At 34.8% G+C, this 13,915-nt stretch overlaps 1 protein-coding gene across 2 annotated transcripts in view; it reads right to left on the bottom strand.

Annotated features, from left to right (window-relative positions):
- FZD3 (frizzled class receptor 3) overlaps positions 1–13,915 on the bottom strand; it is a 90,097-nt gene that overhangs the window by 26,462 nt on the left and 49,720 nt on the right. Inside the window, exon 5 of one of the 2 annotated variants that reach the window (XM_027549029.1) lies at positions 9,229–9,279. The exons of the other annotated variant lie outside the window; for it this stretch is intronic. Within the exon in view, the coding sequence (XP_027404830.1) occupies positions 9,229–9,279 (51 nt within the window). The remainder of the gene's footprint in view (positions 1–9,228; positions 9,280–13,915) is intronic. 2 annotated transcript variants of the gene reach the window in all.

The following is a 13,915-nucleotide window of genomic DNA, read 5'->3' on the forward strand; positions in this document are numbered from 1 at the left end:
TGAGCATTCTTTGGCATTGCCTTTCTCTGGGATTGGAATGAAAACTGATCTTTTCCAGTCCTGGGGCCACTGTTGAGTTTTCCAAATTTGCTGGCATACTGAGTGGAGCACTTTCACAGCATCATCTTTTAGGATTTGAAATAGTTCAAATGGAATTCCATCACCTCCACTAGCTTTGTTCATAGTGATGCTTCCTAAGGCCCACTTGACTTCGCATTCCAGGATGTCTGGCTCTTGGCTGGTGATCACACCATCGTGATTATCTGGGTCAGATTTTTCAGTAACTTTTCAGGGAAAATTCAAATGAACTTTATGATCAACCCAATATATACATGCATATAAATGTGTATGTGTGTGTGTGTGTTTGTATAAATACCTGTATGTTAGAAATAGTTATAATTAAAAAAAGAATATAGGACAAAAAGGCGGTCAAGGCTCCCATAATTTCAATATACCTTGCTACTTTCAGAGAGGCAGTAGTTTTGAAATTAAGCATCACTAGGTAAGGTAAATAGAGAACTAATTAATAATTCACCTCTTTAACAAGATCTGTACCTATCAATCTATCTTCCTTTTATTCTAAGTTTACCTTCTCCCATTATTGGAACACCAATTTGTTTGTAACCCAGTGAAAAATAGTAAGCTGGGATTTCAACTTCCAAGCTTTCTTTCGATCAATAGGGGAAATGACAAAATATAAACTCCACACTACAGATATTTTGCAAATAATCTCATTTTCTTTTCCAAGCACTGAGACTACCTTAAAAGAATGTTGTCTTCTAAATTCAAGAATGGCTAATGGCAATGAGGAAAGTTAATTTAGATCCTAATTGACTTTACCAGTGACTGCTGTAAACTGTGGGTGATGTCAACTTTTAGATAAATAAAAGATAAAATTTAATGATTAAATAATAAATTTTTATTCCCATTATCTAAGGAATAGACAATTTTCCAAGTAAAAGACTAACCAGGGAAAAAGATGAGAAAATGGTTTCAGTAAACCGAGAGGAAATAAAGGAGAACATGACTGATTAGGAAGAAACTGACTGGTACACAGCATACATTCTCAGAGTCACCACAGAATAGTAACATTGCAAAGATTTATTATGACATCTGGATATACTGTGCCTATTATTTAATGAACCTCATGGAAAACTCATAAATTAGGTAAGAAAAGGCTTAAAGCCAAAATTCACTCAAGAAGTTAAAATGAAAACAAAAATAATAATTACCTCAATTCTATTCCCTTGCTTTGATGACATTATGAAATAGAAAATATTACTTCTTCAGAAGTTACATTTGATTAAGCAAAGGACAACATCTTGAACTTTCATCCTAATTATAGTGAGGGGATCACTCTTGTGTCACTTTAATCTTATGAACTAGAAATAGCTAGAAAACAGAACAGTATTCTGTACATATATACTTTACAACAATGGATGCAATAACTGGGAAACAAATAATTAAAAACTGAAGAATTTACACTTAATCTTGATGTACATAAAGAACTATTAATCGGAATTCACAGTAAAATAATGCTCATTCATCAAGTGAAAAGCATAACCTTTCTTTTTTGGATTAAAGTAATAAACTGCTATTTTCTCAAAACAAATCAAACTGAAGGTGAATAATTTTGAAAATTTCCATTCTCTAAATACGAACTGAAAATTAACCAGGAAAAAATTTAAATTAGCTTGTTATTAAGTATAGAATAATGAAACAGAAAACATAGCTTAGACTTTCCTAAACATTACAATAATAGATCAACTTCCTCAGCCCTGAAAAAACTATGGAAAGATTATGTTAGAGGGAAGACTATGTTCAGAAATGAGTTCTTTGAAACTCCACAAAACTGTCCTATAATCTCATGATTTACAGTAAGAAAATAAGGCATTAGTGGAAAAAAACTGAAGACAAATAAATGGAAAGATTTCCATTCTTAAAGACGGAAAAAATCAATATTGTTAAAATATCTGTACTACCCAAACCAATCTACAAATTCTTTGCACTGCTATCAAAATTCCAACAGCATTTTTCACAGAAATAGGACAAATCCTAAAATTTATATGGAACAACAAAAGATCCAAACAGCCAAAGCAATATTGAGAAAAAAGAACAAAGCTGGCAGTATCATTCATTCTCCTTGATTTCAAACTGTATTACAAAGCTATAGTAATCAAACAACATGAGAGTCCAAAAATAAACACATGCATATATGGTCAATTAATTTTTGATAAAAGAGCCAAGAAGACACAATAAGGAAAAAACAGTCTTTTCAATAAATGATGTTGGAAAAGTTGGACACCACATGTCAAAGAATGAAACTGGACTACCATACACAAAAATTAATTCAAAATGGATTAAAGACTTGAACACCCAGAAGAAAACAAATAGCAAGCTCCTTGACATCAGTCTTAGTAATGATTTAAAAAAAATTTTTTGGATACAAAAAGTAAAGGTGACAAAAGTAAAAATAAACAAGTGGGACTATATCAAACCAAAAAGCTTCTGCACAGCAAGGGAAATCATCAACCCAATGAAAAGGCAACTAACTGACTGGGAGAAAATATCTGCAAATCATATATATGTTAAGGAGTTATTTTCAAAAGATATAAAGAACTCATACAATTTGAATGTAAAAAACCCAAACAATCCAATTTAAAAATGGGCAAAAGTTCTGAATAGACATTTTCCCAAAGACAACACACAGATGGTCAACACATACCTGAAAAGGTGCTCAGGATCTCTAACCTTCAGGGAAACACAAATCAAAACCACAATATCACCTCACAACTGACAGAATGGCTATTACCAAAAAGATAAGCCATAACAAGCATTGATGAGGATGTGGAAAAAAGTGAACCACTGTACACTGCTGGTGGGAATGAAGAGTGGTATAGCCACTATGGAAAAAGAGAATGGCGATTCCTCAAATAATAAAAAATAGAACCACCATATGACACAACAATTCCACTTTGGGGTATTCAAGAAAATAAAAACACAAACTTGAAAAGACATTCGCACCTCATCACTGCAGCATTAGTCACAATAGCCAAGACATGGAATCAACCTAAGTGTCCACTGATGGCTGAACAGATAAAGAAAATGTGGTATACATATACAATGGAATACTATTCAGCTGTAAAAGATGTCATTTTGCCATTTTGTGACAATATGGATTGACCCTGAAGGTGTGTGCTAAGGGAAATTAAGTCAGAGAAAAGCAAATACCTTATGATCTCATTTAGATAATCTTAAACCCCCCCCCACCTCAAAAAACCCACCAAACTTACAAAGAGAACAGACTGGTGGTTGCCAGAGGCAAAGGGTAGGCAATGGATGAAATGGGTGAAGGTGGTCAAAAGGTACATATTTCAAAAGCCATAAGAGAAATGAGGTATAAGAATTTAATGTACAGCTTGGTGTCTGTAGTTAATAATACTGTACTATAGTTTTGAAAGTTGCTAAGAGTAGATTTTAGAAGTTCTTATCACAAGAAAAAAAACGTTTTAACTATGTATGGTGATGGATGTTAAGATTTATTACAGTGATCACTTGCAATATATACAAATATCAAATCATTATGCTGCACACCTGAAACAAGTAATATGTAAATTACACCTCAATCAAAAAAACAAAACTAATCTCCAGAGAGTGGGGCATAGTTCTTGGGGGATTAGCCTACTGTGTTCTCTCTTTGCCTGGCAAAGTAATAAGGCCACTCTTGCCTTCTCCTCCATAAAAAGAAAAAAATCTAATCTCACATTTTATAATACTTGAAATAATAAACAATTTGCATCTTGGAAAAAATAGGCACAACTAAACTGTCTAGTTTTATGATATCATATTGTGAAACACCAGAATCACTTTCCAGAAAACATGCAAGGTTCTATTAATCATATTCACATCTTTAAAACATACTTTGCCTTTTCAATTAGTTCTAGGCCAAGGCTAGGAAAGCTCCATGAACTTTTTATTAAGAATATGACATGCATGAAACATGGTTTTATGGTTCCAATTTATGTTATAAAGCAAAAAATATGATATTCAGTAGCAAAATTATGGAAAATTATTCTTTCTGGGTCTTAAGGTCCTAAGAAGGTTATGGAGAGAAGGGAACTAAATTTAGTGACCTCTTAGTGTGTGACAGGCTCTTATAATTATGACTTACTTTTCAAAACCATGTGGAAAAAGAAACTCTGGAAATACATTCAAGAAATTATTGATATATTTGGTGGTTACTGGTAGAGATGGAGAGGGGGCAAAAATTGAGAACATGAGAAACAAGAGTAGGAACAATGCTTCTCAATATATGTTTACTATTTTTAACGTTATAAACATTACAAATCACCTATCCAAAAAAGTAAATTTAAAAAAAAACATCAGAAAATTTTAAAACCCTTAAGAACAAGAGGCCTATGAGAAGAGCAAAAAAAAAACCAAAAGAGGATGGGGAGCAGGCATTTGTCAGGGGTCCCAGATCATCTGATACAGCTGATTACAGCATTAACCCAATTCTGGTCTACATATGTATTTTTTTTTTGGTGTATTTTTTTTCTCTATAGGTCTTTAGATGTTTTTTAAAACCCCAAAGTACACACTGTTGTTGGTATTTTATAGAAACATTTATTTAGCTTTACATATATGTTTACAACTTTACTTCATTTCTTCTTGCATCTCCTACTATCTATGAGATTATTTTCATTCTTCTTGAAATATAACCTTTAGTAGTTCGTACAAATCTTTTGGTGGTAAACTCAAAGTTTTTGTTTATATGTAAATGGCTTTATTTCATCTCTATTCTTGAGAACAAATCGGCGTTTTCCAGAACATGCAGAGATGAAGTTTGGGGTGTGAGATATTTATTCGGGAACAGTATCTACAATTGGACAGAAGAAAGTGACCTGCCATGCATTCTCAGAAAAGCCTCAGCCAAACTGGTAGGGAGTTCCAGAGCAAATAAGGACCATCAGAGGGTCCTATGCTGGGCCAACGGCCAAGCCTTCTTAGCCCACCTAAGAATTGCTGGTTGCAGGCCCACCTCAGATAAGGCAGCTTTCCACCTGAAGGATGTCTACCGACCCCACTCCCTGCAGCTGAGAGGCTTGTCCTTCTGTGAAGGCAATCTGGCCACACATCCCCACAAGAGTTTTACATGGTACAAAATTCTGGTTGAAAAGTTTTTTTTCTCTCAACATTTAGAAGATACCGTTTCCTGGCTTTTGTTATTGTTAAGAACTCTGCTGTCATTCTAACTGTTGGTCTTCTTTAGAAGATCCCTTTTCTGAGACTGTTTTTTATGACTCCTCTCTTTGGAGTTCTGCAGTTTCACTGAAGTGTGGATTTCTTTTTACTTATCCTGCTAGTGGTATACAGTTCCTCCTTGGTCTGTGAATTCACGTGTTTAGCAGTTGTGGAAAATCTGTAGTCATTATCTCTTTAAATATTGTCTCTCCTAGACTCTCTCAATTCCCTCCCTCCTGGAAATCTAATTATTGGGTTGTCCAAAAAGTTCATTCACATACAGAAAGCCCATATCATCTTGTGGCCAACCTCATACACTCCTATTCGACCTTCTCATTCTGCCATTTCTCTTAACATCACTTTCACATTTTCCTTGTCTCTCTTATGGCATTCTGGATAGTTTTATTTTCACCTACTACCAGTTCATTACATTTCTCTTCAAACAGCAGCCTAAATTGCTGTTTCATATTAAATATTTCAGGAATTCTATCAAATGAGTTTCCATTTCAAAATTTATGTTTCTAGATTTTTTTAAAAATCTATTATTTCAAGTAATTTTTTGTAGATTGGTAACCTGTGACTGTATTTCCTATTTCTATAAACATTACATACTTACATATTCTATCATTCAGTAATTGACAATTTCAGTATCTGCAGTTCTATTGATTCTGTGACTCACAGTCATAGTGGCTTGTTTTCTCATGTGTTTGGTAGCTTTATATTTTGAGCTCTTTGGTGAATCAATCAGTAGGAATCCTGGAGAAAGTATTGTTCTAGCTGACTGATAGGAGGCACAACTAACCTGCCAACACTTCAGTCTATGGCCCTGGTGATTTAGGCTAGCAAGGGAGTTCTTGGCTCCCTTTCTCAACTTACCAACTGGCCCAAGGTTCACCTTTCACCAATAAATAGCAACCACACTTGTGTGACCTTTCCCATCTCATCCACCTAAGAGCCCCTGCTTGATGAGCCAGCCCTATAGCTCTTTATTGGGCTGGTCCCAATTCATAATAATTTTTGAAGTGGGGGACTCTTTGGAGATCTCTCCTCAATCAGGCTAGATCTATGATATCTCATTTAGTGAGTTCTTTCCAGATTTAACTAGTTCAGACTTTGCTGATGTTCCTACTCAGACATATTATCAGAAGTCATACTGAGGAAACCTGAGTATATTTAATTATTTTCCTAATGTTCTACTTTAAGACAAACTTCTTAGCTCTTTAACAAACAGTATTAATGAACTCAATGACCTTAACCAGTTACAGTGTGCATAGTCATGTCAAACTCCTTGCCACCCCACGGACTGTAGCCTGTCAGGCTCCTCTGTCCATGGAATTTTTCAGCAAAGAATACTGGAGTGAGTTGCCATTTCCTCCTCCAGGGAATCTTCCCGACCCAGGAAGATTAAACCCATATCTCTTGCATCCCCTGCACTGCAGGTGGATTCTTTACTACTAGTGCCACTTGGGAAGCCAAATTACCTTAACACATTTTATAAAATCACTGATAAAATATATATGATTCACTAGAGGGGTTACCCCGGTGGCTCAGCAGTAAAGAATCTGCCTGCAGTGAAGAAGATGCAGGAGACCCAGGTTCAATTCCTGGTTTGGGAAGATCCCCAACCCACTCCAGCTTTCTTGCCTGAAGACTCCCATGGACAGAGGAGCCTGGCGGGCTACAGTCCATGGGGTTGCAAAGAGTCAGACATAACTGAAGCGACTGAGCAGGCAGGCAGGCAGAGGAAATAAAATAGAAGACTTCATATTCAACATGATCAGGTAGGTGGTTAGTAGTCTGTGGAATCAGAAATACAATTCACACCTTAGCTTTATCACTTACTTTAAGAATCTAGATAAGTTGTATTTAATTATAAGACTCAGTTCCTCATTTGTAAAGCAGAATACAATCTTAGTGTGCTACTGTGAGAATTAAAGGAGATGATGTGTATAAATTCACTGACTACAGAACCTGATGCACAGTACATACTTAGAAACTAGAAGCTTCTATGACCATTACATTATGTTGTTTCTATTTTACTATTCCCATAAACTACTCAAATTTTTCCTTGACTCAAATTTTTCTGGTGTGGTATGATTTCAAAGACAACTGGAAATAAGATTTATTGGCATATCTTTATTATAGTGATGTACTAGAATTTTATTGAGTATTTTTAATACCATTATGTAATAGAGTAAAATGATGATCCTCAAAAGCAGTAATGAGAATGAAACAGTGACAAATTCCATGGGACAGAAAAGTGCCATAGGTCACCAACCACTGTAATAAGAGAATTATCAAAGGTGACAGAGAATAATGCTTGCTGTAGTTCAGAAGCTGGCAAACTACAACCTACGGAGCAAATCTGCCCCAATTATGTCACTGTAAACAAAGTCTTACTGAAACACTTGCAGTTGTTCATGTATTGTCAGTGGCTGCTTTTCTGTGATTGCGGTTTCCATTATGTCCAGCCTCTGACAGATAAGGATAAGAAGCTTATGGAAGCTTCTCTTCCTCAGGAGAGACTGACTGTGGGGGAAACTGTGTCTTGTTCTTGATTGGTAGGGCCATACTCAGTTAATCTTTAATCCAATTTTCTGTCGATGGGTGGGGCTGTGTTCCTGCCCTGTTGTTTCACCTGAGACCAAACCATGGTGGAGGTAATGAAGATAATGGCGACCTCCTTCAAAAGGTCTCGTACATGCATTGGTACACTCAGTGCCCCCCCAATCCTGCAGCAGGCCACTGCCAACCCACACCTCCGCCAGAGACTCCTGGACAATCACAGGCAAGTCTGGGTCAACTCTCTTGTGGGGTCACTGCTCAAAGCTATGGTTTTCCCTGTAGTCATGTATGGGTGTGCAAGTTGGACTATAAAGAAAGCTGAGCACCAAAGAATTGATGCTTTTGAACTGTGGTGTTGGAGAAGATTCTTGAGAGTCCCTTGGACTGCAAGGAGATCAAACCAGTCAATCCTAAAGGAAATCAATTCTGAATATTCATTGGAAGGACTGATGCTGAAGCTCCAATACTTTGGGCACCTGATGAGAAGAACTGACTCATTGGGAAAGACCCTGATGCTGGGCAAGATTGAAGGCAGGAGGAGAAGGGGACGACAGAGGATGAGATGGCTGGATGGCACACTGACGCGACAGACTTAAGTTTGAGCAAGCTCTGGGGGTTGGTGATGGACAGGGAAGCCTGGTGTGCTGCAGTCCATGGGGTTGCAAAGAGTCGGACCCAACTGAGCGACTGAACTGACTGATAGCTGCCTTTGCACTACACCAGCAGAGCTGAGTTGTTGCAACAAAAAGCAAATGGCTGGCAAAGCCTAAAATATCTACTATATGACCTTACAGAGAAAGTTTGCTGTGCCCCTGCTGTAGACTATGGCAAGAACACTGAATTTTTCCTAAACACGTATAAATCATTTGAACACTAGATAGTATACATTGGAAGATAGTGAAGGACAGGGAAGCCTGGCATGCTGCAGTTTATTTGGGGTCACAAAGAGTTGGACACAACTTAACGAATGAACACCACCACCACCACCAGATATATCTGCAGTTAAGACTAAAACGGAACTCACGGCTTAGGCTATTTAGTCTGTTTAGCAGAGGCCAAAATAACTTGTATATTTTAAAGTGTTTATCCAAAAGTGCCCCTTAATAGCATTTTACAGTCTGTACATAACAGTATGAATACTTTAAAAATAAATTTAATATTCTATACTTCTAAAATATAATATTTCAAAATATTTTCCTATAAGAAACTTAGAGTATTTGTTCAGTAACTCTCCATCTTTCCCTCTATTACAGGCACTGAACAACTTTGAAGAAAAAGCAGTTTGGTGCTAGGAAGTCACAGGCAGTATACTTACCACTTTAAAGATGAGTAGCAGGAAAAAAGAAAAGATTAGTAGTACGTATTATATATTTATTGAGAATTATTTGCTGTCACTAACGTTGGAAGGGTGAAACATACCCATTTCCTTATGGTCCTTTCATAAACAATGTTGATTCTTTTTGGTATTGTCTGGTAAAGAGGAAACATTCTTATCAGAAAATGAAGCTAAAATCTTAAGTTAGATATCATGTTATCTTCTATTTTTGTATGTTTCTGAATCAAGATTAGATAAACAACAGACGGGCTGCCTTCTGTGGCTGAAAATAGAAATAATGGGTTTTTTGTTTGTTTTCTACACAAATAATTTTTTTTTTAATTCTACAAACGGCTCTAATGTGAACTTGACAGTTTAACTAAGCTGCTTCTATTACGGTAACACATTTCTATTATTGAAACACAGGTTCTAGTATCAAAATTCCTTGGGACTTACTTCATTGGATTAGATGGATGAAAGAGAAAAAAATGAAGGGAGAAACCTTAGGAAAGGAAACAGTTTCTTTTGAAAATCAATGTTTAAAAGACAAAATGATGATTCTAATACAGAATATAAGAACAATTCTTTTTTAAACCTCAGGAATTATGTACTTGCAACCACAGAATAATGAAATTTTTCTTTGTGCAAGGCATTCTAGTAAGAGGCTTAACTTCATTTTCTCATTTAATCTTCACAGCCACCTATGAGGTAGATATTACTATATTTAACATATTATTCCTTATATTTTACATGAGGAAACTGAGACTCAGTGTTACAGACAGGACTTTAAACCTCAAGTTTTTAATAAATATGTTACATGTGAATGGCTTTCTAGAAATATCAACAAACTTTGAAATGTGTAACTCTTTCATAAAATGCTTTGAGCCTCTTAGAAGCCCCTAAATAAATAGAAGGAAATACTTTAAAAGAAAAAAAAAACAAAACAAAACACTAAGTACCTGGAAAATTACTGTGCTGTTTAAATAATACATAAGATGAAACATATTCTAGGAATAAACTTTACTGATTTTAAACTGTAAAATATACATAATTCTGAAAACTCAAGCTATATTTCATGACCAACTCTTTTCAGGTATTACTTTTCCAAATTAGTTAATACACATTTTTTAAAAAGTGTTCTTGCAAAAAACAGTTGGTGTAAAGTATTTTAAAAGCCAAGCAGTGAATTCCTGTTTTCAGCAAGGATGTTCATTTTAAATATTTTAAAATACTTTACACAAGCCCACTTTTCTTCAAATCATGGACTTAAATACATGCAATTTAGTTTAAACCCAACTGGGTACTTTGAAACAATGTGATCAACTACCTCATATTCTGATTTTTCAAATGTTTGAGAGTTTCATTAATTTGAGAAATGACTACAAAGCAACCGCACTGATATTCATGTGAACATATATTCAAATATCACGTTCTCCAAGACAAGTGCAGAGGCTACCTCAAGGATAACATCATTGCTTAATACATTTAAAAAACCTCTCATGAGGAATTATCATCAAAACTTAACAAGCATTCTTTTAGGCATGCTCAGTAATAGTAAATCTTATTCAATTATGTATGGATATTACTTCAAATAGGAATTCAATAGCTCTGGTGCTCAATTTACAAGTCTGTATAAAATTCCTCTGAAGTAAAATCCTGAATGAAAACTAATATTAAAATTCTAGTGTTTGAGTTTCATTAATACGAGGTACCCAGAGCAGTCAAATTCATGGACAAATAAAGTAGAACAATGGTTGCCAAAGGCCAGGAGACAGGGAGAAATGGGGAATTGCAGAATTTCAGTTTGGAAAGATGAAATTTCTCTCTCTTTACTTCAAAGATACCATGACAGGATTTTACAGGATGATATACCGACTCTTCCAAAGAGCAGGCAGTCCCTATTCATTGTAAAAAACTGTTTCAAAGAACAGGAGGAAAAGACCTCACTTTATGAAGCTATTACATCCTTGACACCAAAAGGAAAAATACATGGCAAGAAAAGAAAAACTATTAGTATCACAGTCTATATCTCTCATGAGTATAGACACAAAAATCTTAAATAAAACATAAGAAATGGAATGTGAGATATGAACTTGGCCTTACTTGCAGCAACAGGATTTCTACAAAGAATATATAAGAGAATTTATACACAATTAGAGCTAACAGAAGAGTTCAGCAGGGATGCTCAATATAAGGTCAATATATAAAAATCAGTGGCATTCTTGTAGACCAGCAATAACCAACTGAAAAATGTAACAGAGAAAAGATCTCATTCACAAATGAAACAAAAACTGTAGGGTACCTAGGAACAAATTAATGAATACATACATAAAGAAACAAAACGATACTAAAACTCAGTGTCACAAAGACAGCAATTTTCCCTGGATTCATCTAAAACCTGAAACAATTTCAACAAAATACAAACTGTTTCTCCTGAAGAAATTATTCTAAAATTCAAACAGAAGAGTGCCAGGAACAGTTAAAATAATTTTGAAGAAGCATAAGGTAGAGGAAATGTGGGATTGAAACAAGGTTATTCAAACAGAGCAGTAAATAAGAGAACCTAAAAACGGAACTTGTATATTACAGCAATGCATTACCATTCAGATGGGCTATCTGATAAATGGTGCAAGAAGCACCATTCATATGAAAAACTAAAATTGTTACTCATAACATAGATAAAAATGAATTTCAAAAGATTAGAGCTGTGAATTAAAAAATCAAATTTAAAAAATTGCTGGAAAAAAACAGCAGACCATTTTTATGATTTTTAGAGGTAGGGAGGGATTTCTTAAAACACAAGAGGCAAAGAAAACACAAAGGGAAAAGACCAGCTACAGAGCAGGATAAGGTATCTGCAATGCAAGTAACTGACAAAGAATTATAACAAGAATAACAACAAAGGGCAAATAACCTGACAGAGCGGTTGGACAGAGGCAACAAACAGGCAAATCACAGAAGAGAAACCCCAAACAGCCAATAAACATGAAAACACCGAGGCATAAGGGACATAAAAACAAAAATCAAGACAGGCTTGAGATATTGTTTCAAAGGTTGACAAAAACCTAAAAGCCTGAGAACACCAAGATGGTGCGAAATGGGGAATTCCAACTCCATACTGCTAGTGTAAATTAAAATAACCACTTGAAATGCCACGACTACACTTTTGGGTACACACCCCATGAACATTCTTGGTCACGTACAAGGAAGATAGGTATTACAATAGTAAAACGCTTGGGAACTCTATGTCCATCAGCAAAATAATGAGTAAATGAATTAAAGTATATTTGTCCATTCAATCTCTCTACTGCAGTTAAAATGAACAAGTTAGTGGTACACATACTGTCATGTATATTCTCAATAACTTAAACATGGCATTTGCTAAAGTTTGGTACTGAACGGTTTAAAAAAAAAGTTTATGTACGTATGTGTGTGTGTAAATAACAGTAACAGCACCAATAATAAATGAAAAAATGAATAACAGAACTAACATTCGAGCACTTATTATACAGAAGATACACTTCTAACTGCATGTAGATGCCTAAAGACAGTCCTAGGAGACAGATTCTACTGTTTCTATCTAACACGATTACTCTTCTATTTCTATGAGATTCCATTACTCATTCTACATATGAGGAATTGAAGTGGAAAGAGATGAAGTTGATCAAAAGCTATAAAACTAGTAAATAATAAGAGTTAGATATGAAGCCAGGATTCCTGACCCAGACTTTATAGCTTAATAACTATGTTAGTTATTATACCATTTTCTATTCTTTTTAGGATGTTGGAAATCCAACATTATTTCTGTAAGCTGGAAATAAAAAACACTTATAGAACCTATGACTGTAAAGAAATGAACACACACACACATTTTTGTATAGCTCAAACTGGTTCTAAAGATGCTAAAAGATTCTTAGGAATGTCTTGAAAATAGTGGCGTCCCAACTACTCTAATTTATTAATTTACATATTTGAGGGCTGGTATTTTTCAGATCGCTATTCCAGAGCCAAACATTATTTCTTTTATAGTCCTAAGATAATATATATTTGGAATCCTAGAAACCTTACATAAAGAAGCATATGATGTAATTCAACCATCTCTTTCTCTCTCATTAGAGGCAAAATTTGATTACTTAGCTTCAGGCCTGAAAACTCATATTAAGAGTTTTTAATAAGCAATTCTATCAAGAAATGTAATAAAATTTCAATTATTCATTTTTTCTGGTCTCTCAATTATAGGTTGTTTTAAAAGCCAGTAGCTAATATTTATACAATAAGAATGTAATTTTGTGTAGAATTATTTATACTACAAAATAAAAAAGGAAATGGCATTTTCAGTCATCAAGTATTTACGAGAATTGACTATGTGCTAATCACACACTCCTTGTTTCCAGTAAAACTGGAACATTTCTTAAAAATGTCTTTTCTTCTCAATCTACACATTCCCATTCTCAATGCCATCATCTACTAACCTATAGAACGTGCTTTCAAAAAACATGAAAAAGATGTTCTTGCACTTAGAGTTCACTGTCTATGAGGGGAAAGAGACAAGTAAACGGAAGTAATCTATAATGCATAAGTACTTTAAAAAAGTGAGCAAGTCATTTAACATTTCTAAGCCTCAAATGAGATAGATGTTTAAGAACTCTAAATTATAGAGGGAACTTGAATAAATCATCTCTAAGGTCCTTTCTAGATCTAAAATTCTATGATTATCCGATCTCTTTAAATTAAAAGGTAAATCACAAAATATTCAGTATGCAAAAAAGAAAAACTAGGACCAACTAAAAG

Source organism: Bos indicus x Bos taurus, chromosome 8 (genome assembly GCF_003369695.1).
Source record: "Bos indicus x Bos taurus breed Angus x Brahman F1 hybrid chromosome 8, Bos_hybrid_MaternalHap_v2.0, whole genome shotgun sequence".
Lineage (NCBI taxonomy): Eukaryota > Metazoa > Chordata > Mammalia > Artiodactyla > Bovidae > Bos > Bos indicus x Bos taurus.